The following is a 25,409-nucleotide window of genomic DNA, read 5'->3' as shown; positions in this document are numbered from 1 at the left end:
CAGTAGTTCTGGGGTGTCTTTGCACACCCCTAGGCCCCTAAGGCCAGTCCCCACAGCCACAGCCAGATGGGTCCTCCTCCCTCAGTTGAACGAGATGCTGCTGCACAGAAATCCCACAAGCCCCACAAAGGGGCCCCACTGTCACTACCCTTATACACACCTGTAACGGGTGCCCCATGAACTTCCCTGCGCCCATTCCCCTTGTTGCAGCCTCATTGGGATTAAGAGGTAGCTGCCTCAACCACGCTCCACATTGCAGTAATCCCAGTGGGACTAGAGAACGCTCCCGCTACGACCAGGCAGACAGTCCTGTCCCCATGGCCAAGACTTTTCCTCTCTGGTCAGGCCACCCACACAGGAAACCCTGGATGAGCGGAGGGTCACCCCAGCGCCATCGCCTGGCCACTTCAGGGAAGCAGAGAGAAGCTCCATAAAGACAAGGGCCGTCTCCAGGCTCCATCCTAGAAACTGGTTAGTGTCCAGAGGGCTGAGAGGCACAAAAGCAGCTCTCCCTCCCCAGACGGTTCAGGGATGCAGAAGATGCTACAGATGCCCCAGAAGGCCCCTAGCCAAACAGGCTTTAGAGAAGGGGATGATGAGGGGGTCCCTGGGGAAAGTGAGAGCTGTGCGTTCCCAGGGGCAGCCTGAGGAGTCCTTGTCTATGTGGAGGAAAGGTTTGGCCACCTGTAGATCCATAGCTCCTGTGACCTCCCTCACCCTTCCTTCCTCTCAGGGTCGCTCTCTGTGGAGCAGCTCCACACGGAGAAGATGACAGTGGCCTGAGAGCATTTCCCACCAAAACTATCTTTATTCACAATTTTCATACATCACTCCAAAGGTCCTGCCCACACCCACCTCCCCCACCTCCCTAACCCCCCACAATCCCAGGATCAGCTCTGGGGTGAGGAGGAGCCCCTAGGCTCCCCTGGGGGCCGCCCTGGGGGCTCGCCCTGGAGGGCCGGCCCGGATGTTCCCTACTGGCTGCAGCGCTTCTTCTTCCTGTTCCTCTTCTTCCCTGTGACAAACGGGTCACGCTTTCTCTTTCTCGGCTGTGAGGGGCGAGCCAGCCCCAGAGCCAAGGCTGGCCTCGCAGAGACCCCGTGGGCAGCCCCGGGGATGGGCAGCTTCTCAGCAGCGGCTGGGCGCCCACACAGAGCCCGCTTCCTCGACTTGGGAGCGGCTGGTGGAGCTGGGCTGGGGCCCCTTCTCTGAGGGGAGGGGGCCTGGGGAGCACTCTGGGCCCCCCAACCTCCAGGGGAGGCCAGGCCTGAGGCAGGGGCAGGAGTCTGGGACAGCCGGAAAGGCGGCAGGCTCTGCGGAGAGGCAAAGAGGGAGGCCAGGCTGGGGAGCGCCTCCTCGTCCTCACTGGCCGCGTCCCTGGGCCCTCGGGCCTCCCGAACAGGAGACGCCTCTCTGAGAACAGAGGCATCCCTGGGTCCCACTCGAGGGCCAGTGCGCCTTTGACCCTGGGGAAGGGAGGGCCGCCCGGCCCTGGATGGAGAGACCTCCTGACGTCCTCGAGAGGGAACAAAGACTTTGGGCCCGAACGGGCCAGTGTCTGCTCGGATGGGCCTATGAAGAGCCTCAAAATCAATCTCTGGTGGGCAGGCTGCATCACTGACCCCTCGATGGCGGCCTTGGCCGTGGCTCTGGGCACCTTGGCCAACGTGGGACTCAGAAGGACTTGAGCCCATTCCGGGTGCACTGTGGCTCGGGGCTGCCGGCCCACCCTCGTCCTCTTTCAAGGCCAGGAGTCGTTTCTGCACCAGCTGGTAGGAGGGAGGAGGACAGTGACGGCTCCACGCGCACGTGTGAGAGGAGGAGCACTGGGCAGTGGGACAATGGCCCTGGGGGGGAGGAGGGGACGGGTGACCCCAGGACTAGACTCCAAATACAGACACGGTGGCATTCCTGCCATCCTCCTGCACCTTATTCCCAGCTGTGTGTCCTTCCCTCCGCTCCCGGCTCCCCATCCTCTCCTTCCTATCACCCTGCGCTGCACCCACCCCAGAGAGGGCCCTTCCCCATGCCAGGCCTCCGAGGCAGGGAAGGGATGGGCAGAGCCATGTGGGCCTCCTGCTCTGGGGCCCTACCTCTCCCCTGCTCACTGGGGTCCCTCCGTGCCCTGGTCTTCCTGGGTGTCCCTTGTCTCCCCTGTTCTACCTGCGATCCCTCCCTCCTCTGGCTCCCCTGGGCCACCTGGTTTCCCCTGTCCCCTGGATCACCTGGGGTCCCCCCTCCCCTGGAGTCCCCTGGCTCCCTAAGTGTCCCTCTCCCTCCCCTGGCTCACTTCTTCAGGGGTGAGTCCTTCCTCCTGCTTCAGCTCCTCAGCAAGGGCCGAGACATCCAGCTGTGGGTCTGGGGAAGACAATTCTGCCGGGAATCGAGGGGGAATGACTGCCTCCACCTCGGACAGAAAGAAGAGGCTGTGAGCATCCTTGGCCAGGAGTGGCCTGGGACACAAGAAGACCAGGAGGGAAAGTGAAAAGCAGAGACCCACCCCCACTCTCCTCCACAAGGCGGGGATGGTCAGCACACACACACACACACACACACACACAAACATGCACATACACAGTCACACACAAAAGAGCACATATACAGATGCACATACACAGACACACAAAGGCATACACACAGACATAAACATATACACACATACATCTGCGTAAACCTCCCCTAACACCGGGCTCAGGAACAAGGAGCTGAGCTTAAGTCCCATCGGCCTGAGCAGAACTCAGATCTTGGGTGCTGAGAGTTCCATGCCCTGGCATCTTGTAGACCCCAGGCTCCAGATCCAGCCTACCTTGGTGACAGAGTCTTCCTGGGAACGCAGCTCGTCAATGTAGCTCAAGAGACACGGGTCCAAGTAGGTGTCGTCCTCTTCCTGCTTCAGCTCATTTCCGGCCTTTCCACATTCTGCATCTGAATTGCCTGTGGCTGACTTGCCTGTGGCTGAGTGGACGGGCCCCACCAGCGCCTCCATCCTGTCCACATCCTCCCTCACAGCCTCAGGGGGAATCTCCTTGGGCGCCTTGGGCTCCGGGGTCCGCTGGGATCTCTGTGGCTTCGGGTGCGAGGGCTGGGCCCTGGGGCCGGACATCCTGGGAGCACAGGCTGAGGCAGAGCAGGAGGAAGGGAAGGAAGGTGAGGGACTCCCGGTCCACCTTCTGACCACCGAGCACACGTTGGTGAGGGCATTGTTTGGGGGACGTTGATGTGGGTGTGGGAGGGGTCAGGACCATCTGAAGCCTCATGCACAGTTGGAGAGGGGAGGTTAGGGGGTCATCTAAGAGAGTCACAAGTAAGGAAGTGGGGAACCTCCAATTTTCTAGGGGTCTCCCCATCAAGCCTACTTCTTAGGCAGACTTAGTGTGGGGTCCTTTGACAGGGAGGTGTGAGAGGAGTTACAAAACTGACCAAGTCAATAGCCCGTAGTGACAAGGGGCAGCTGAGACCCCACCCCCCCACTCCCCGCCTCGGTGGCTCTTTTGGTTGAAAGACCAATGCCCCTGTCTTGAAAGAAAAGGATCCACATGGGGACGGTGGCCAACCCTAGGCCCCTGTTACCTGTGCCTTCAGCTCCAGTGGGAACCTGGGCACCTGGCTGAAGGCGCACTTTCGGGGCTGGGGGCCCCCGAGGATCCAGCTTCGGTGGGGCTGGAGGAGGCAGGTCCTGCGCGCACTGCATCCCCTGCAAATGCTGAATGTGCATCTCCTCCTCGGCCGCAAATTCCATGAACCTGGGGGGTGACGGAGGCACAGGCCACCCTGAGAAAAAGGCCTGGGTTCTGGAGCCCAACAGAGGCAGCCAAGAATGAGGCACTGGGAGAGGATGTGCCTTGGGGCCGTCAAGGCCCTGTGAGGTGCTGTCCACAGCAGAGAGCTGCTCCTGGAAGTGATAACAAGATCTGGGACCCTTCCTGCCTCACCAGCACTGGAGGGCATTCAACAGCATAGACCCAGGTCGCTGAATTGAACCAGGTCAACGGGACACATGGCTGACCCAGGGGGCACCCTCCTCATGCCCCCGTCCCCATCCAGAACCACATGAAGGGCTGACAGCCAGAGGCTGGAACAGGCATGTGTTCCCCACAGGGGTCCTTGCCCGAATCCAGGACACTGGGCTAGGACTGAGCCTCCTGGAACATAGACCTGGAGACAGGGCCCAGGAGAGGCTGGACGATGTGGATGCTGAGCTTAGAGGAGAGGCCTTCCCTTCCTCTGAGAGGCGCTCGTTTGTTTGTTTTTGTTTCTTAAACCAAGGGGATTACCATGGAGCAAACACTGGAAGGGCCGGAGACCCTTGGGCCGACGACAGCTGGCTTCCCCAGCCTCTTCAGGGGTGCCAAGGTAACCACTCAGGGCACTTTTCATGAGGAGAGGTGGTCCCAAATCTATGTTAGTGGCCGCCAGCCACCCACCACTAAGGAAGCAGCAGGCTGGCGGGTGGAGCTCTTTCCCCGGCCCAGCCCATATGGCCGGAGTTGGACCCCTACTGGACTCACAGCTTCACCCTGCCCCGTCCTGAGACCTTCATGTCAAGGTAAGGGTAGGTCAAAATCAGGGGAGGGCAGAGCTCCTGGTGGAGGAAGGACAGAAGTCTCAAACTCTCAAGGTGAAGGAGGGGTTTCTGGAGGACAGTAGGGCCCCTGGGCTGCGGGGACCCTGTGCTGGGTGACAGCCCTTCTCCTCTGTCCTCTCTGATGAGCACCCCCACGGCCAGACCCTGCCCTCACCCACTCGCCTCACCCTCCACGCAGCCCCTGGGCCCAGGACGCTGACTCACTTTTGCGCCGTCTCGTAGTAGATCATCCGGTCAAGGTTGCTCCTGCGCCGCCATTCCTGCACGGCCCTCCACAGTCCCTCCTCCAGCGGCATGGTGGGATTCAGGTGGGCCAGGGATCGAAGCACTGGGCTGTAAGCCCTCGGGGTCAGTCTCCGGGACCAGCCCAGCCCCCACCTGCCTGACCCCACCCGCCAATGTACCCACACATCACTCAACCCAGCATGACTGAGCAACAGGAGGGTGAGAGGCAGGTGTCTGGGAGGACAAAGACAAGCCTTCCCGGCCACTGCTGTCACCGCCTCACACTCACTCAAGGATGACCATCCACTCCCAGGCTAGAGCTGGCACATTGTGCCTTGGGGAGCTCTTTTCCTCCTCAAGGCTGCATTTTCATAATAAAAATCACTATCATCAATGAGGCGTGGCATGTGCCAACAATCTGCTAACACTTCATAGGTTAGCCCAAGGAGTCTTCTGCACAGTCCTCTGAGTGAAGTGTAATTGTCCCCTTTTTACCAGGGACCGGAGGTTTAGGATGGAAATGCCTGCCAGGCTCACAACTCTAGTGGGAGAGAGCCCACGCCCTTAGGAGAGCTCTACCATCACCCTGTTCCTAGTGGAATTCTCCACAACGAAGTGGAGGCATGCAGAAAGCGCTCTCCTGGGCCCCGCGCTCCTCCTCCTCCTCTGAAGTGACCTCCCCTGGCCACGTACACTCAAGTCCTGTATGAAGGACACGGCACCACAGGAGAGTGCGGCATCCACTCCTTGGCTCCTCACCTTACACCTCGACCCTCTCTGACTGCAAGTCTTCAGTCCATATTACCATGAGAATCATGGAAGAGCAAGCTGGCCAGACTCACAGGGTGGTGGAGCCAGTTGAGATGGGGCACATGTCAGTCATGATGTCATGGACTGGCAGGCCCACCCATGTGACCGACAGTTTGCCTTCTCATAGCACGGACATCGCCCTCACACCTTCCTTCCAGTATCCCTAGAAACCTAACGTGCGAGTCCATCCCCAGTTCCTCTTTATCTAAAAGCTCCCATAAGCTCAGGACCCCCTGAGCGTTCACTCACATGAGAAAGCAGGAAAAAGCTTCTGCATCAGGACTCAGGTGAAAGTGTCTCCGGGCCAGGGGCTTGATGTGCTGCCAACGTAGGAAGTTACTGTACTCGCTCTTGGTGTTAGAGGAGCCATCCTGCGAGGAGTTGGACTGGTTGGTGGCCAGGCGGCCCTCCCTGGAAGTGCCATGTGACCATGGCCCAGAGTTCACTGGGGAAATGATAGGGGCCAGCTGGGCAGCTGGTGGTGGAGCTTGAGCAGGAAAGCCTGGGGTCCAGCCTCCCTTGCCAGCCTGACGTCCTCGAGAGGGAACAAAGACTTTGGGCCCGAACGGGCCAGTGTCTGCTCGGATGGGCCTATGAAGAGCCTCAAAATCAATCTCTGGTGGGCAGGCTGCATCACTGACCCCTCGATGGCGGCCTTGGCCGTGGCTCTGGGCACCTTGGCCAACGTGGGACTCAGAAGGACTTGAGCCCATTCCGGGTGCACTGTGGCTCGGGGCTGCCGGCCCACCCTCGTCCTCTTTCAAGGCCAGGAGTCGTTTCTGCACCAGCTGGTAGGAGGGAGGAGGACAGTGACGGCTCCACGCGCACGTGTGAGAGGAGGAGCACTGGGCAGTGGGACAATGGCCCTGGGGGGGAGGAGGGGACGGGTGACCCCAGGACTAGACTCCAAATACAGACACGGTGGCATTCCTGCCATCCTCCTGCACCTTATTCCCAGCTGTGTGTCCTTCCCTCCGCTCCCGGCTCCCCATCCTCTCCTTCCTATCACCCTGCGCTGCACCCACCCCAGAGAGGGCCCTTCCCCATGCCAGGCCTCCGAGGCAGGGAAGGGATGGGCAGAGCCATGTGGGCCTCCTGCTCTGGGGCCCTACCTCTCCCCTGCTCACTGGGGTCCCTCCGTGCCCTGGTCTTCCTGGGTGTCCCTTGTCTCCCCTGTTCTACCTGCGATCCCTCCCTCCTCTGGCTCCCCTGGGCCACCTGGTTTCCCCTGTCCCCTGGATCACCTGGGGTCCCCCCTCCCCTGGAGTCCCCTGGCTCCCTAAGTGTCCCTCTCCCTCCCCTGGCTCACTTCTTCAGGGGTGAGTCCTTCCTCCTGCTTCAGCTCCTCAGCAAGGGCCGAGACATCCAGCTGTGGGTCTGGGGAAGACAATTCTGCCGGGAATCGAGGGGGAATGACTGCCTCCACCTCGGACAGAAAGAAGAGGCTGTGAGCATCCTTGGCCAGGAGTGGCCTGGGACACAAGAAGACCAGGAGGGAAAGTGAAAAGCAGAGACCCACCCCCACTCTCCTCCACAAGGCGGGGATGGTCAGCACACACACACACACACACACACACACAAACATGCACATACACAGTCACACACAAAAGAGCACATATACAGATGCACATACACAGACACACAAAGGCATACACACAGACATAAACATATACACACATACATCTGCGTAAACCTCCCCTAACACCGGGCTCAGGAACAAGGAGCTGAGCTTAAGTCCCATCGGCCTGAGCAGAACTCAGATCTTGGGTGCTGAGAGTTCCATGCCCTGGCATCTTGTAGACCCCAGGCTCCAGATCCAGCCTACCTTGGTGACAGAGTCTTCCTGGGAACGCAGCTCGTCAATGTAGCTCAAGAGACACGGGTCCAAGTAGGTGTCGTCCTCTTCCTGCTTCAGCTCATTTCCGGCCTTTCCACATTCTGCATCTGAATTGCCTGTGGCTGACTTGCCTGTGGCTGAGTGGACGGGCCCCACCAGCGCCTCCATCCTGTCCACATCCTCCCTCACAGCCTCAGGGGGAATCTCCTTGGGCGCCTTGGGCTCCGGGGTCCGCTGGGATCTCTGTGGCTTCGGGTGCGAGGGCTGGGCCCTGGGGCCGGACATCCTGGGAGCACAGGCTGAGGCAGAGCAGGAGGAAGGGAAGGAAGGTGAGGGACTCCCGGTCCACCTTCTGACCACCGAGCACACGTTGGTGAGGGCATTGTTTGGGGGACGTTGATGTGGGTGTGGGAGGGGTCAGGACCATCTGAAGCCTCATGCACAGTTGGAGAGGGGAGGTTAGGGGGTCATCTAAGAGAGTCACAAGTAAGGAAGTGGGGAACCTCCAATTTTCTAGGGGTCTCCCCATCAAGCCTACTTCTTAGGCAGACTTAGTGTGGGGTCCTTTGACAGGGAGGTGTGAGAGGAGTTACAAAACTGACCAAGTCAATAGCCCGTAGTGACAAGGGGCAGCTGAGACCCCACCCCCCCACTCCCCGCCTCGGTGGCTCTTTTGGTTGAAAGACCAATGCCCCTGTCTTGAAAGAAAAGGATCCACATGGGGACGGTGGCCAACCCTAGGCCCCTGTTACCTGTGCCTTCAGCTCCAGTGGGAACCTGGGCACCTGGCTGAAGGCGCACTTTCGGGGCTGGGGGCCCCCGAGGATCCAGCTTCGGTGGGGCTGGAGGAGGCAGGTCCTGCGCGCACTGCATCCCCTGCAAATGCTGAATGTGCATCTCCTCCTCGGCCGCAAATTCCATGAACCTGGGGGGTGACGGAGGCACAGGCCACCCTGAGAAAAAGGCCTGGGTTCTGGAGCCCAACAGAGGCAGCCAAGAATGAGGCACTGGGAGAGGATGTGCCTTGGGGCCGTCAAGGCCCTGTGAGGTGCTGTCCACAGCAGAGAGCTGCTCCTGGAAGTGATAACAAGATCTGGGACCCTTCCTGCCTCACCAGCACTGGAGGGCATTCAACAGCATAGACCCAGGTCGCTGAATTGAACCAGGTCAACGGGACACATGGCTGACCCAGGGGGCACCCTCCTCATGCCCCCGTCCCCATCCAGAACCACATGAAGGGCTGACAGCCAGAGGCTGGAACAGGCATGTGTTCCCCACAGGGGTCCTTGCCCGAATCCAGGACACTGGGCTAGGACTGAGCCTCCTGGAACATAGACCTGGAGACAGGGCCCAGGAGAGGCTGGACGATGTGGATGCTGAGCTTAGAGGAGAGGCCTTCCCTTCCTCTGAGAGGCGCTCGTTTGTTTGTTTTTGTTTCTTAAACCAAGGGGATTACCATGGAGCAAACACTGGAAGGGCCGGAGACCCTTGGGCCGACGACAGCTGGCTTCCCCAGCCTCTTCAGGGGTGCCAAGGTAACCACTCAGGGCACTTTTCATGAGGAGAGGTGGTCCCAAATCTATGTTAGTGGCCGCCAGCCACCCACCACTAAGGAAGCAGCAGGCTGGCGGGTGGAGCTCTTTCCCCGGCCCAGCCCATATGGCCGGAGTTGGACCCCTACTGGACTCACAGCTTCACCCTGCCCCGTCCTGAGACCTTCATGTCAAGGTAAGGGTAGGTCAAAATCAGGGGAGGGCAGAGCTCCTGGTGGAGGAAGGACAGAAGTCTCAAACTCTCAAGGTGAAGGAGGGGTTTCTGGAGGACAGTAGGGCCCCTGGGCTGCGGGGACCCTGTGCTGGGTGACAGCCCTTCTCCTCTGTCCTCTCTGATGAGCACCCCCACGGCCAGACCCTGCCCTCACCCACTCGCCTCACCCTCCACGCAGCCCCTGGGCCCAGGACGCTGACTCACTTTTGCGCCGTCTCGTAGTAGATCATCCGGTCAAGGTTGCTCCTGCGCCGCCATTCCTGCACGGCCCTCCACAGTCCCTCCTCCAGCGGCATGGTGGGATTCAGGTGGGCCAGGGATCGAAGCACTGGGCTGTAAGCCCTCGGGGTCAGTCTCCGGGACCAGCCCAGCCCCCACCTGCCTGACCCCACCCGCCAATGTACCCACACATCACTCAACCCAGCATGACTGAGCAACAGGAGGGTGAGAGGCAGGTGTCTGGGAGGACAAAGACAAGCCTTCCCGGCCACTGCTGTCACCGCCTCACACTCACTCAAGGATGACCATCCACTCCCAGGCTAGAGCTGGCACATTGTGCCTTGGGGAGCTCTTTTCCTCCTCAAGGCTGCATTTTCATAATAAAAATCACTATCATCAATGAGGCGTGGCATGTGCCAACAATCTGCTAACACTTCATAGATTAGCCCAAGGAGTCTTCTGCACAGTCCTCTGAGTGAAGTGTAATTGTCCCCTTTTTACCAGGGACCGGAGGTTTAGGATGGAAATGCCTGCCAGGCTCACAACTCTAGTGGGAGAGAGCCCACGCCCTTAGGAGAGCTCTACCATAACCCTGTCCCTCGTGGAATTCTCCACAACGAAGTGGAGGCATGCAGAAAGCGCTCTCCTGGGCCCCGCGCTCCTCCTCCTCCTCTGAAGTGACCTCCCCTGGCCACGTACACTCAAGTCCTGTATGAAGGACACGGCACCACAGGAGAGTGCGGCATCCACTCCTTGGCTCCTCACCTTACACCTCGACCTTCTCTGACTGCAAGTCTTCAGTCCATATTACCATGAGAATCATGGAAGAGCAAGCTGGCCAGACTCACAGGGTGGTGGGGCCAGTTGAGATGGGGCACATGTCAGTCATGATGTCATGGACTGGCAGGCCCACCCATGTGACCGACAGTTTGCCTTCTCATAGCACGGACATCGCCCTCACACCTTCCTTCCAGTATCCCTAGAAACCTAACATGCGAGTCCATCCCCAGTTCCTCTTTATCTAAAAGCTCCCATAAGCTCAGGACCCCCTGAGCGTTCACTCACATGAGAAAGCAGGAAAAAGCTTCTGCATCAGGACTCAGGTGAAAGTGTCTCCGGGCCAGGGGCTTGACGTGCTGCCAACGTAGGAAGTTACTGTACTCGCTCTTGGTGTTAGAGGAGCCATCCTGCGAGGCGTTGGACTGGTTGGTGGCCAGGCGGCCCTCCCTGGAAGTGCCATGTGGCCATGGCCCAGAGTTCACTGGGCGAATGATAGGGGCCAGCTGGGCAGCTGGTGGTGGAGCTTGAGGAGGAAAGCCTGGGGTCCAGCCTCCCTTGCCAGCCTGACTAACTCCAACAGCTGAAGCAGTCACAACGGTCCCCATCCCAGGGGTTGCTAAGAATACGGGTGCAGGACATGCAGCACTCCTGCTGAGGGCCCCTGCAGCGCTCCAGTTGAGGGGGGCCTGAGTAACGACAGAGGTCTGAGTCTGGGGGACCTCCACTGTCCTCCCTTGTGACCTGACTTGGACAGTGAGGTTGCAAGCCCCAGGGGCACTGGAGCCACGGCCACCATTAGCCACCAAAGGCGTCCTGGGGAAAGCTGGCAACAGCAGGCTGCTGCCAGGAGGGAATGCTGGCGTGATGGGACGTGGCAGGTGCTGCTGCCACGGTGGCCGGTGCTGGGCGCCAGGAATGGGTGGAGGGAAGGGCACTGCCGTGAAAGTAGACAAGGAGGCCCCGGGGGTCATGGTCACATCCGTTCCCAGCACTGCAGATGCTGTGGAGGCAAAGGAAAGGAGTGAATGCAGGAGGAGAATGGGCACGTGGCACTGAGGCTTTCTGCGGCATCAGAGTGTAAATCTCCACAGGTGAGGGACACTTGGACAAGGGAAACTGTGCAGCGTGCAAATGTCTTCCAGTGATTTTCATGCCCTGACCTCCAGTTGAGAATTATTCCACTGGTGACCCCGTGCCCATCCACCAAGGTCCCTGACCCCTGTCTGCCGAGAAGAAATCGCCTCAGCAAGCACTGACTTGGAGAGCCTCCCTAAGGCACCCCCTGGCACCTAAGCCTCACAGGCTGTCTCCCAAGACCTGGAACTGTGTGGACATCCGCTCTGTGAGAAATGCCCCTCAGCCGGCGTACTAGCAGGTAGGGACCTTCTCCAAAGTAAGTTCTAGGCACCCAAAGGCCCTTTGTGGACAGCTATTGTGTAAAATATTAGGGCCCCACCTCGTCCTCAGTCCTCCTTTTCCTGATGCTCAGTAGAAATCCCCTCTTTCTTTCCTAGCCTCACAAAACAAAACAAAATGCTGGAAAATATCTCTCTAATGGAATCCCGATACAAACCCAGAACACTGGCCCACAATGCACCTGCATCTCAGAACAACGCACAGCAGACACGTAACATGGGCCAGGTCCTGCCACCCCCTCCCCAGTGCCCAGAGTCACTGTCATCACTCAGGAGTTCTGTTCCTAGGAGGTGGGGGTGGGGGGAGTGGTGTGTGAGAAGTAGGCACGTGTCCCTTAGATTCTGTCATTTCACAGCCAGTGATGGCTGCAGAGGATTAAACAAGGGCCAGGGAATTGTCATGTTACATTGGTCATGGGAGTACAGACCGCCTGTGGTCCTTCCCCTTCCAGCTCCCAATAACGGAAAGACAATCTGAGAAGCAGGCATAAGCCAGTTGCCATGGCGATCAAATTGTCTGGAACACATCCCTGTTCAGGAGAACAAGGTACACACCACGGTGCACCTAATTAATCAGAACAGGTGTCACAGGACGTTTAATAAGAACACAGAAGATCGTCTTCCTGCCCCTGGGCTACACTCCTTCCCCCTTTAAAAGAGGAAGCAGCCTTCACAGACATTCCACCCGAAACAACCCCACTCCACATCTGTCCCCTGTCCATGAAGGAGTGACAGGAAATATGAACAAACTCTTCCTCTCAAGGCAGCCTGAGGGTCCACCATGAGATACTGGACGAGATGAAGTAGGTCTGAAGTACTGCGATTCCACAAAAGGAAGAACAATTCAGAACAACTCAGGAACCTGAGCCCTTTCTTGGCTGAAGTTACACGGTTGCCCATCCCCTGTTGAATCCAAAGCAACAGTTACCTGAACTGAGAAGTGAGCTCTGGGCTGGGAGGAGTGGACGAGGTGTGGGCTGCGGCAGTTAGAGTAACCTCCTGCCTAGCTCTCGGAGAGGACACTTCACTGCAGGTGTGGCCACACACAGCCCCACTGAATAGTTTTCTCACCAAGACCATCTCTCCCCACGGCCCCCTTAGATACAGTACGCTCCTGTTCAAATCCCTTAGAAAGATACGGTGAGGCAAGCTTCAGGTGCCTCAGGAACACAAGACAGGTCTAGGCTTTCCTCATGACCCTCCCTGTGTCACCACCAGGACATCACACACATCCTTACACACACGTTTCAAAGTGGCTTGTCTCCCTTCTAGAAAGAATCAACCTGCCTGCTGCCATCCTTTCTCCATAGCCAGGGCGATTCCTCTTGATCCACCTCCAATGACCCCTCCTCCCCAGTGAAGTCTCAGGTTTCTTCAGGCTCCCCAGTCTCCCAGGTGAAATGTCCTTGTGTGTCCAGTGCTCTCTTCTCCCTCTACTTCAGTCCAACTATGTGCCCACAGTGGAGTGTCACGAGTGAACCCGAAGGATGGGAGGGATGGCAGGGTCTCTGAGAACACACCCCCAGCCTATAGGCTTACCTCCTTCTGAAGCCATCCTGCAGGCTTGGGCACGGACTACTGCTGCCTGGTAGCCTCAATGAGAAAAGTCAAGACCAGGACCCAGAGAGTGACCTGCTTCAGCAGACGCTCAGGATCCAAGTGAAGGAGGGGCAGGTTTGAATCATAAAAGTAGAATGTGGCTGAAACGTTCTGCAGTGGGGGAGGGGCAGAGGGCACGTGGGTCTGGGTAGGGTGGGGGTGGGGAGACATTCCACGAGGGCTCTGGCAGGTAGGCAAGAACCGGAAGTTCCTTCCACCTCACACAGTGGCAACACAATTGGCGTGGGCCTCTTTACGCAGTTTATAGACTGTTTTTTTGATTCATGGCACCGAGGTTGGACTTGACGGTCCCTTCCTTTCACTTCTTTTTCCATCAACCTAGTTTTGTGTCCCTCAACACACTCTGCTTCCTACCTGGCTCTTGACTTACTTCAACAGAGACTAGACTTCCTGAACAAAATTCAGAACTGTTAGTCTGATAAACACTTGGGTATTTATGGCCACATGGAACTGAGTATTTGAAATTAGGATTGTCTCAGCAGATCCAGTGTCTTTGACTGCTGTATGTACATCACTCCTAAGGGAGTGGTCCTTGTGCTCCAACCAACATCCAGCAGGACCAGCCTTACTAATGATCCTTTGTGCTGGAAAGCCCCCGTCCATCAAAAAACCGTCATGCAGCCCCCATGTCCAAGACCAGAATTCACTAAATGTCTTTCTCATAGTATTCCATGGTTGTAAAACATTTAGTTTTGTACCTTTTAAATGATTTTAGTATAATATTTTAAGCGAGCAACACCTTCTCATGGTTCAAAATTAAATTGTGCAAATTGGAATATGCAGTGGCGAGTCCTCCTCCCACCTCTTTCCCCTGTCAACCCAATCCTCTTTCCCGGAGGAAACCAGTGTTATCTCTTTCACTAAAATCTTCCCAGAAATACGTCATGCAACTAAAAACGAAGGCAATCTGTTTTCATTTTTAAAAATGCCTTCATGTTTTTTCTAGTTGAAAATTCATATATGTTCCTATATATCTGAGGATATTTTCAGTGATTGTCTTTGTACGGGTATCGTGGCTCCTCTGTTTCTGCACTAGATTCCTAGAACAAGAATTTCTAGTCTCTTAAATTTCAAAGCACCTGAAAGAATAGGGTGGCTCGATCTAGTAACGAAAAGTAACAAATGCCTAACTGAATTTGACTTTTGAATTTCACATAAACAATGAATTCATTTTTAGTACAACTTTGTCCCATGCAACATTTTGGACATAGTTTTACTGCAAATTCTTTCCCTGTTTATCTGAAATTTACATTTAACTCGAAATCTGTATTTTATCTGGCAACACTACCAAAAAATCAGAACATACTAAGCTATTCTCAGTTACTCATCCTTATGACAAAGAGAACTTGGAGTGATGAGACTCAAGTGTGCACCTTGGCTCCAACAGAAAACACCACTGTAAACATACACAAAATCTGCAGGCTCTTTGGATGAAATGGATTTGGAAGAGCCATCCTATAGCACTGAACACCTTGGCTTAGTAGGGGTAAGGACAGAAGTAAGGAACAAGAAGGCAGAAAATCTTCTTCTCTTTCCTTATGTTTAAGGGACTAAACATCCTAGAGCCCTGGTTTTTCTAGGTGTTAAAAGTCCACTACCCATGAGATGGATGTGCACCTTGACACAATGCCAAGAGTTTATCCACCAGTGTCCAATCCCCATTTCAGACAAGCCCACTTCCATCGAAATCCTAGCCTGCAAGCCCTGCTTACAAGTTTGTTCATTTCCTGTCTGCATTACATACACTTGCTCTTTACAATCTAGGCTCATCATTGCATATGGCCCCATCTGCATGGGAATCATGGTAGCATTCCTTTTACAAAACTTGTTGGATTATGATTTTCATATTGAGAATCCATGTCAGTCAGTTTACCACTATCAAAATGATATGAAAGAGTATTCGTGTTTTGTGTCGTGAGAAGAGAGGACTGTTAGGAAACTTGTCAAGGGAGATGAAGGCTGAAAACCTCAGAGGATGGCAACCAAATCTCTTGGGAGACGAGATTCTCTCACTGCTGTAGTTGCAGTAGAACTCCAACTGATTGTGGGGTGTTGGGGAAGGAAACAGAGGTTTAGAAGGACTGTTCCACAGTGTGAAAAAGACTCCTGTTGGTGTTTAAGAAGTTCCTTGCCCCTGGTCAGGAAAAACTGACTCAGAAGAAGATGAGAAGATAAGGTGAGAATATTTCAAGCAACATCATGGTGAAACTTTATATCTAAAGAAACTTGAGGGCTTCCCTGGTGGCGCAGTGGTTGAGAATCTGCCTGACAATGCAGGGGACACGGGTTCGAGCCCTGGTCTGGGAAGATCCCACATGCCGCGGAGCAACTAGGCCCGTGAGCCACAACTACTGAGCCTGCGCGTCTGGAGCCTGTGCTCCGCAACAAGAGAGGCCGCGATAGTGAGAGGCCCGCGCACCGCGATGAAGAGTGGCCCCCGCTTGCCGCAACTGGAGAAAGCCCTCGCACAGAAACGAAGACCCAACACAGCCATAAATAAATAAATAAATAAATTTAAAATAAATGTGATTTGAATAAAATATAAAAAAAAAAAAATAAAGAAACTTGAGACATAAAGTTTCTAAATGAACTTTATATCTAAAGAAACTCCTGTCGGGGACTGAAAAAAATAAACAGTTTGGGAATATCGCTCAGTACTGGAGCTTTTACAATGAAGGAAAACGCATATGATTTTCAACCAATAACTTCATACTAGAGGGATGGTGAGGTAAAATATTGTACCCAGGCACTCGAGAAAGGCAGGCTTCCTTGTTGCTTCCTCCCTTTGTTCAGTCATTCAACCAATTATTTACAAGATTCTCACTCATAATTCTGATACAGTATTTGAAGGACTCTTCTCAAGGCCACTGATACAAAAATTGCACTGTGCAAAAATTAGCCAGTCCCGATTCTGCAATCACTTTTGTAATACTTCAAAATCCTACACCCCAGAGACAGAGATAATCAAATTAGCCCAAATGTAATTTGGGAAGAGCAGTCACAGAAGGGAGTATCTAAAAGTCCTTCGGATCATGATCTCTGACTATTCCTGCACAGAGGCTGGGGGCAGGCATTGACTACTGAGAAAAAACAACTCTGGACATGCATCACAAGCCTCAGAAGACAGTTCATCTTCCACTCAATCACGAAACATTAAAGAAACGAAGAGATACCATGTTTGTGTCTTGTGGAGTTTTCAAGTCTGTGCACTTGGAGGCGCTTAGTGCTGTTAGATGTGAGGGGTCTTCAGAGGCATCCTGTTGAGTGAGAAATGCTCTAATCTTGCAATTGACCAGAAAGAGGATCTGATGATTGAAGTTTCTTTGGGAAGTATTACAAAGTCAGGTCAGTAAGTTGATCCCGCTACTATTTTTGTTGTTGTTGTTGTTTTTAATGCCAACTGAAAGTCTGCAAGATATTACAAAAAAGGAGGGAGGGAAAGGAAAATTGTTCCCATACTACCTGCTGTGTTGAAATTGGCCCAGATTGTCCACTCTCTCTCAAAGTTATTTAAAAAAAAACAAACAAACCGTACAAAGGAAACACCTGTGAATCAACATTTATTGAAAAACCTCCATGTATTAAATACACTGAGAAAAAATATTCTAGTAGAGTAAATGCGTTTGGAAAAACTCTAGGAACGGAGTCAGGAGACAGTATCTTAAGAGTGTTTCCCAGGTCTGAATTCTTTGCTAGAATTGTTCTTTAACGGAAACGTCAGGCTTGCTAGGAAAAAGGACCTACTGTTTTTTGAAAGGCATAAACAAGAACTAAGGAACTGCAGTCCAAAGGGCATGAAAGCACTTGCCCCAATTGGAGGCTACTGTGCTTAGAGCGGAGCTCTCCAGAACTCTTTGTAGCTAAGTGCATGGGTTTCACGTGTGCAATAGAAAAATCACGAGTGCACATCTCACAAGAGCTGGTTTTAAGAAGAGACCAGCACGAAAGTTCCCGGCGAGGAGCGTCGCCAGAGACGATCCTCAGCGTGCCCGACACTCCATTCCTGTCCTCTCCTCTCCAGCAGAGAGCTGCCGGAGCAGGTCCCCGCGCGCCCCGCGCCTGCACGCCTGCGCACGCCCACTGGGGCGGGGCTCTCGGGCACGCGGACCGCCGTCCTCCAACTGCTCCTGGCGTCTGTTGGGGCAGTCGGCTCCAGAAGACAGGAGCGCATGCGCGAGCGCGGAGGGTGGGGCCCCAAGGGCCGTCCGGCGGGGGCGGGGCCTGTCATGGCAGCCTCCAGAGTCAATTCCAGGAACCCTGAGGTAAGGGGTATGGGGACTTTTGACCCCTCAGGTGTCACCGCTCTGCACTGTTGTTCACCCTGTGGGTTATTTGTGCCCTTGTCCGTGTAAGGAGACTCCCCACAATGTGGATTCACGCCCCCATAGAGCTCGATTCCCTTGAGGGGTTTACCTCAGGGTTATTGGCCCCACTGGGGAGCCGGCTGCATGAAGGGTTCAGTGATTGCGGGGCCTACAGTGGGGGGGAAATAGTGTGTGTGAGCTATTAAACAGGTGCCCAGGTGCCGTTCTAGGCTGCGCGTTCTGAAGAGTACAAAAGCTAGAGGGACGTTCTTGCGAGTTGAAAACCCTCATCTGGTTCCAAAGGTGTAGCTCAGGTGATTGGAAAATGAGTGAAGAGCGAAGGAACACACTCATGGTTTCACTAGTGTCTTCCTTCTTATCATAAAAACATCAATCAACACTTATGTCCAAACTGCATTCTTTTGTCAGTGATGGGAGCAACTTTGCTGAATGTGGTAATAAACATGTATTTGTAGTCTGATGTCACATCATGATTGATTTGCAAGCATAGATGGGGCCTGTACATATTTAATTGGTTGGTGGGAATCTGATATGTAGTCAAATGTGTGGGTTGGTTTTGTCTGTGGATGTTTGTGTTTGAAGGGAGGTCGTGCCTGTGTTTTTGTGAGAGCGTGTAAGAGTGAGTGTTGTACTTGGAGGGTGTTGAGATGTGACGCAGGCATACTCAAGGAGTTGGTGGTTAGGTGTTTGTAATTTGGTGTTTGGGGAATATGTTTACATGTGTTTTTTTCACCCATGAATTTGAGGATTTATGTGTGTCTAATGGTGGATTTGGAAGGATTATCTGCATATGCATAAGGGCAATGTCAGGAGAAGTAGTGGTGTATATTACTTAGGGTGTCCAGTCTGTTTATTTTGTATATTTGGGGAATGTAGGATGATCATTTGTGTATTCAGGGCATGTTGTATGGTTATGGGGTGTTTGTGTGTGTGCATTTTCAGGAGCTGTCTATGTATATTTGGATGTGTAGAGGGCAAGTCTGTGGCTATTTTATGGGACTGGTGGATGTTGTATATGTAGGTATGTTGTGTTTGTATGATTCTGTATTCTGCAAGATGGCAGAGTTAGTTCTGTGTGAGAGGTTGGGAATGTGGGGTTATGTATACGCCGGTAGTGTGGTACTGTATGTGTATTTGGAACAAAGGGCATATAGGGTGATATTATTGCATATTTGTAGTGTACTGGGTAATTGTGGTTCTATTTGGGACTTGTGGAGAGTTATGTGTTAAATGAGTTTGTGTGTGTATTCAAGGGGCATGGCCACTTGGAGGAATATTTGCTGAGGCTGTGCATTTGTAATTTTCAGTAGGAGCCTCTTAAGCTTATGTATTTTGGGAAGTGAGTATATGTGTATCCGATAAAGAGGTGGGGTTCTATGTTTCTACAGGGAAGTTGGACAATTGCATTTCTATGTATTAGAAATATGTGATACGGGTATTTGTGAGTACTTGCATATGTGTGAGCTGGCTCCTAATAGCTAGGGATCATTTGATAGATGGAAGTTGTTTCATAAATGGTTTGCTGGAGATACTTCCATGTATCTTACTTGTGTATTCTAATCTGTGTGTGTGTCCATCATCAGGTTCATGCATTATCAAAGTTTGTTCATAAGGTATGGAGTTGTTAGGAGTATGCAAAGTGTATATCTTTGGAGAATGCTAGGGTGTTTATACATGTGTTTGGTAGGAGTAAGAGGTGGTCTGTCTCTATATTCAGGGTGAGGGTAGAAATATATATATATAAACACCCACACACACATACGCAGTTTATATGTTGGGCTAGTGGCGGGGAGCTTGTATTCTGGAGAGGTAGCATAATGTATAGTGTTTGGGAGGGGATCTGTATGTTCAGGGCTTGGGAATATTTGCATGTGTGTGTCCATAGGTGTGTGAGAATTGTGTATGTATATTAGTAAGACTGCAGAGGTTGTTGGTGTTTTTCTGTTTTGAGTGTGTCTGAGCATTTGGGGTGTATACTCATGAGTAGTTTGTGGGTGTGTGTATTTGTGATTTGTGAGTATATCAGGAGGCTTAGAGTCCTCTATGTGTCTATTTCCAAATGTAATGCCTGAAGAATTGAGTGGTGTTGCTTGTATGTGTGTTCTCAGTATTAGTGAGGTGGACTTATATGTACAGTTGACCCTTGAACTACACACGTTTGAACCACACGGGTCCACTTATAGTGGATTTTTTTTCCAGTAAATACTACAGGACTACTACACGATCCATGGATGCAGAACCACTGCATGGAGGGTTGGCGCCCTAACCCCCAATTTGTTCAAGGGTCAGCTGTATTTGATAAGTGTAGGTTATTTGTGGCTGTGTGTTTTTGAGTTCCTGGGGCTTCTGGGGTATGTATTCTGGAGGATGTGAGAGTTTAGTTTGTGTGTTTGGAAACCAGTAGACGGTGTAGGTTATGTGTGTGTGCAGGAATCCTGGAGTATATGTATTTTAGGGCTGTGGGACTGCATATGGATCTTTTTTGGGTTGCACGTGAGACAGTTGTGTACTTGGTGACCCTGCGTGTTTAGGTACTCAGTGTGTACATCTGGATGGCATATTGGTTGCACATGTTTGTTTTCAGGCCCATGTTGTGCGTGTATATATAGTTGTGCGAGTGGAATGTGAATATTCAGGGTGAGTAAGGTTTCGTCTGTAAAAATTTAGATAGTAAGAGGTGGTCTGTTTGTGTATTTATTCAGGGTGAGGGTAGAAATGTACGTGTGTGTTCAGGATATATATATATATATGTATATGTACAAACACATATGTGTATGTGGTATCCTTTTGGTTCTATATCTGTGGTGGGAGTTGAGGGTTCTACTTGGGGTGTAAGTGGATTGTGTGCACAAATTCATAGGAAAAGGTATGGGATGTGCTGGAACTGGTTCATACTATCTTGGGATAGTCAATGGTGCATATCTCTTCCCAGCTCTGTGTTCAGTGATGTCAGGTGGGTAGCTTGAAATTGGTCATGCTGGGAATATTTATACCATGTAGATAGCATAAGTGAAGTCTTTCCCACCTTTCTCAGAGAGTTTTTTAGCACTTACAAGCAGACCACTGATGTGCGTGTTTGGATGTATGTATGTATGAAGCAAGAATATTTGGGCATCGGTGGGTACGTATGGGACACCCATGTGAATTGTGAGTGGGGCATCTGGGGCTATGGGCCCCTGTATATGTGCATTGACCCTGGTAATTGTGAATCATTGCATTGCTCCTATCAGGTTGGTCTGTTCTTTAGGGCCAAAGAATCCCCATAAATGTTGTAGATTCCCAGTAGAAATCATGCAGATGGATACAGGGGTGTCTGTACCTTAGGCAGGTGGACACTCCTTCAGCATTTGTGTGGTCCTAGCATCTGGGTCCCTAGAAGGGGGGGCCTGGTGGACAGATGGCCATGCAGAGCAGAACCTTCACAGGTGTGTTGTTGGCGTGACAGGCAGCAGTCAGAAAGTCACGGGGCTTCCTGGATAGGGGGTCAGATGACCAAGGGCTCTCCCAGGAAAATACCCTGAGAATCAGTTGGACAGCTACAGGCGTTATTGGCTCTTCTGGGGCACAGCTGACGTGCAAGGACACCCTCCACATGGGGTCCAGAGCCACGTGTCCCTGAGCCCAACTGCCCCAGGGTGGTGGGAACTGTTTCGTATCAGGCTGGTCAACTGTATCACTAGGTCTCAACCAACCTGTCTCCATGGAAACCTAAGTCCTCAGGGATAGGCAGGACCTCTAGGGATCAGTGAGCTGACAAGGACAGGGGTGGGGAGGCTTTGTCCCTGAGGGAGAGTTGGGGACTGAGACCTGGAGAGCCTGGGGAGTCCCACTCTGAGGAGATATGGCTCTGATGTTCCCAAACCCTTTAGCCATGTTCTCTGTTCTTTGCTAAAGGCTCAAGATGCTTCCAGCAGTGGGAAGCTTATCTCAGTTTCATGTTTCTCTGATAGGATGAACTGACCCTCTTATTCACTATTCCACATCGAGCTGCAGACCCATCAGATGGAACCATGTGATCATTGTGGCCAGAGGCTGACCCCACAGCCACCTTGTGCCTCCCTTGGACCCACCCAGGAATTTCTGAGCCTTCTTTATGGTGAGTCTTGTGGCCTTTTCTCCCTCATTGTGAATCCTCCTGCCAATAAAACATGCTGTGAATGTTAACAAAAGGAAACCTCAACTAGAATTGAAGTCTGGAAGGCCCGTAGAGGGAGCTCTCATGCCGTGTCACTCATCATCCATTACCCCAACAGGAAGAGGTCATTTAGTGACCCCAAACAGGAAGTGCAACCACTTTACTACCCCAGCTGGAGGAGGGAAGACTTCCTTCCTGGCCAGCAACAAGAAATAGAAAATAGAAATAGCTAATAGAGAATTCCGCAGTTTAGCCAATGAGAAGCCATTGTCACCTGAAGTTTCACTTTCCTCCAGTGAACTTTCATTTTTTCCCTTGATGATGACTTTCTTTCCTTGTCCCACCCTCTTTACTTTGAAAGCCTTCTGGGACTTCCCTGGTGGTCCAGGGGCTAAGACTCTGCTCTTCCAATGCACGGGGCATGGGTTCGATCCCTGGTCAGGGAACTAAGATTTCCACATGCCATGTGGCGTGGCCAAAAAACAAAAAGCCTTCCATGGTGTGTAACCCGTTGGAGTATCTCCCTTTCTGTCAGATGAGATGCTGCCTGATTCATGAATCGTTTAATAAAGCCAATTTATTCAAAATTCAAAGTAAATCTTCACATTTACTCAGTTAAATTTCGTGTTTTAATACATTGGTGGCATTCAGAGGTGGCCGCTAACAGTTGAATATGTATCCCTCCAGAAATTTTCTGTATAAAAATATGTATGTGCACTTTTCTAAGATCCACTCTTGTGATTCCTCCTGCTAACAGGATGATTTTATGATTAAATGCTTATCTTTTTAAAAGGAAAAAGATAAATATATTGGTGGCAGTGATGGGATCTGAAGCAAATTTCTGATAACATTTGGGACAAGGAGAAACAGGTGTGGTGCCCACAACTCCTTTGAGTTCACTGTCTTTCTTGCCATTCCTGAAGGTTGTTGGTAAGCTCCTCTTGGTTTGAGCTCCATTCTCTTTGATTGAGTTTGTGCTCGCAATCTAATTGGCTTTCCTTTACAGGGCAGGTCAGTTTGGCTGGTAGAGGATTCTCCCTGAGGCCAAACCCCTAGCCTTTCAGATGGAAATTCCCAGGGCACAGTAACATCTCTTGGTTATTGCCAGTATATTTTGGAGTGGGAAACCCTAGCCCCTAATTTTGTTCCCTGGATTCCACATTGGGCACTGCTGGCAGTGTAGTCTGCACTTCCCCATCTGTTTGGAATCAGCCCTCAGTTTCCATGCTTGGAACTGTCGGTGGCAGCTATAGTTCTCCATTTTGTTTGGCATCAGTTTGCAGTCCCCATTCCTTGGGATTTGCTGGTTGGATCTTTTTCCTCAGTCCAGGGATCCCTGGGAATTGGTGGTGGTGCATACCAGGCCTTCTTTTGGCCAGGACATAGTGACATCTCTTTGTTACTGCTGATATATTAAGGCACAGTTCTTTTGTGTGTTCTTTTGGGTTGACAAAGGCTAGCTAAGGAAATGAGATCCTTTATCACCAAAGAGTTGAGAATGCCAGCTTCTGGCACACCTGCTTATTTTATATTTGAGAACTATGGTCCTGGAGGCTGTAGATATTTAGAAAGATGGCAAAATTATACTAATATTGATCTAGAATTACAATGGTCATTGTGGGGAATGTTCCAGTTAGACAAGATTGTTCATTTAAGGAAAACACTAGAGAGCAAGGGTTCCCAAATTGGACAGGGAGAATGAGATGCCTGCTTTAGTTGGTACGTAAAAGTTTACAGAAGGTTTCAAGATTCCAAAATCGCTTCGTTTAGAGACTTAGAACAAAAAGCTAATGAAAAATTGAAGAGACAAAAGGTACCTGAAACAAAAGACCATAGGACGGATGTGACTGCAGATTGAACTCCTACTGTCCCCCCCTTTCCTTTTTCACCTGAGTACTCTTGTTTTACTCATTTTCTGTCTGAAATACTTTTCTATTCCCAAGAGAATATTTAACAATTGCCATTTAAAGTAAAACTACCTGAGGTTGCAGGTGAGCCCCCTCAGGTGTCCTTTACCCCTTGGTCAAAGACTGAACTGAGAGCTATAGTCAAAGAATTCTCTAAACCTAGGGAGGAACCCCCAACATTTTTTTGAAGAATTTGGAGTCACTGTCACGGCCTATGTCCCCAAACTGCTAAATCTTTATCCGCTTGTACACATGTTGGTAGGACTGGGGGAAGCCCCAGAATGGACGCGGGAAGCAAAATGACATAATCCCTAGGATATTCAAGATCCTCGACCTAAAAAGGCTTGCAGAATAACAACTAACCTTTTATAAGCTATTCCTAAAATCTTCCCTGCTCACACTTGGTCTATTATTAATTGGCCTAATAATGATTGGTCTATTATTCACTCATACAAACAAAAGAGGGGTGAATCTGTGGAAGACTTTAGAGCCAGTTTGTAGGCTCTCTTTTTACAGCATTTGGGGTTGCAAGCAATAAAAAGGCCACTCAGCCTACTTTAACTGCCCTCTTTGTAAATGGATTATCTTCTGAGATTAATGGATTGATAAAAGGACAGAAAATAGGCTGGGAGGCTGTAGGCCTGACTGAACGCCTGACTGTAGCTGAGCATTTTGAAAGGACCTTGGAGTAAGATCACAAACAGAAATCCACCAAGCTCATAGCCTTACAGTTACAACAGCTCTAAGGCAAGAGACACAAAATAACACCTAGGCCTCCCCCATTACAACCTCCTAGGGGTCCATGATCAATTCGATGACCCAAAGTTGATGTTTCATTTGTAATCACTGAGGACACTGGGAAAAAAGGTGTCCTCAAAGGTCCTATGCAAACTCTTCACAAATGCTCTCATATCTGTCTCAAAGGGAGGGCCCCCCCCCATGACCCTCTCCCCTAGTTGGCAGAACTCCAGAGGTTCCCTGGTAAACGATTGCGAGCAATTACCTTAAACAGCCCAGAGGAAAATAGAATGAAAATTAATGAAAAACTGCCAAATTTTAGTTGATACTGGAGCTATGCTTTCTACTTTAAACCCCACTCTCATATTCTACTTTGAAATCTACATTAAACCCTAACCCTAACTGTAAACGTAATTACCTAACCCTTTAACACCCTAGCCCTAGCCCTAGCCCTAGCCCTAACCAGATCTGTGCTTTCTACTCTAAATCCCACCCTCAAAGAACAACAGGTCCCTCTGAGTCAAGAGGATGTTTCCATAGTGGGAGTACCTAATAAAGTTCAGAGAGAATTTTTATCTCAACCAAGATTCCTTTTTGCTATGCAATATAGCCCCAGTTAATCTATTCGGTAGAGATCTCTTTTCTAACTTAAAAGGGCCAGTACATTTTGCCTCCAGTGGAGATCTCACCTTAAAGTTTCCTGATCAACCTGAACCTGATTATTTATGTTCCTTACAATCTGTCCTGGACATAAAAGAGGAAGTTCAGCACAAGTTCTCTAATTTGATGGAGATGCCTGCAAATTTGGGGGCTACTTCCGACAGTGTTAACATCAGAAGAATAAAAAAATGCAAACCTATAAAGATTCAGATAGATGTAGCTAAACCTCTCCCTAGGTTTCCTCAACAACTATCAAAGCCTGCGGTCATACAAGGTCTCACAGCTCTTGTAGAAGACTTAATTTCCCGGGAGGTAGTCATTCCTGTACTCGTCCCTGCAGCATGCCAGTCTTGCCTAGTTGGAAACCTGGCAGGATGGCGATTTGT

The 25,409-nt window shown here is 51.6% G+C and overlaps 1 protein-coding gene and 1 long non-coding RNA gene across 9 annotated transcripts in view; one reads left to right on the top strand and one right to left on the bottom strand.

Moving 5' to 3' along the window:
• Window positions 1–880: 880 nt before the first annotated feature.
• Window positions 881–25,409, bottom strand: part of LOC132365861 (NUT family member 2G-like) — a 65,988-nt gene continuing 41,459 nt past the window's right edge. Inside the window, exons 2-12 of one of the 2 annotated variants that reach the window (XM_059922758.1) lie at window positions 10,509–11,223; window positions 9,429–9,557; window positions 8,210–8,382; window positions 7,446–7,756; window positions 6,930–7,046; window positions 5,870–5,991; window positions 4,790–4,918; window positions 3,571–3,743; window positions 2,807–3,117; window positions 2,291–2,407; window positions 881–1,769 (exon numbers count right to left, since the gene is read on the bottom strand). In XM_059922758.1, the coding sequence (XP_059778741.1) occupies window positions 975–1,769; window positions 2,291–2,407; window positions 2,807–3,117; window positions 3,571–3,743; window positions 4,790–4,918; window positions 5,870–5,991; window positions 6,930–7,046; window positions 7,446–7,756; window positions 8,210–8,382; window positions 9,429–9,557; window positions 10,509–11,223 (3,092 nt within the window). In that variant the 3' untranslated portion in view covers window positions 881–974. The remainder of the gene's footprint in view (window positions 1,770–2,290; window positions 2,408–2,806; window positions 3,118–3,570; window positions 3,744–4,789; window positions 4,919–5,869; window positions 5,992–6,929; window positions 7,047–7,445; window positions 7,757–8,209; window positions 8,383–9,428; window positions 9,558–10,508; window positions 11,224–25,409) is intronic. The other variant, XM_059922759.1, reaches the window with a different exon arrangement.
• LOC132365862 (uncharacterized) overlaps window positions 17,440–25,409 on the top strand; it is a 44,474-nt gene continuing 36,504 nt past the window's right edge. For all 7 annotated transcript variants that reach the window (XR_009503280.1, XR_009503278.1, XR_009503277.1 and 4 more), the window contains exons 1-2: window positions 17,440–17,520; window positions 21,534–21,679. This is a non-coding gene — a long non-coding RNA (uncharacterized LOC132365862). The remainder of the gene's footprint in view (window positions 17,521–21,533; window positions 21,680–25,409) is intronic.

Source organism: Balaenoptera ricei, chromosome 5, assembly GCF_028023285.1.
Source record: "Balaenoptera ricei isolate mBalRic1 chromosome 5, mBalRic1.hap2, whole genome shotgun sequence".
NCBI classification, from domain to species: Eukaryota; Metazoa; Chordata; class Mammalia; order Artiodactyla; family Balaenopteridae; genus Balaenoptera; species Balaenoptera ricei.
This window is presented reverse-complemented; position numbering and strand designations above follow the sequence as displayed.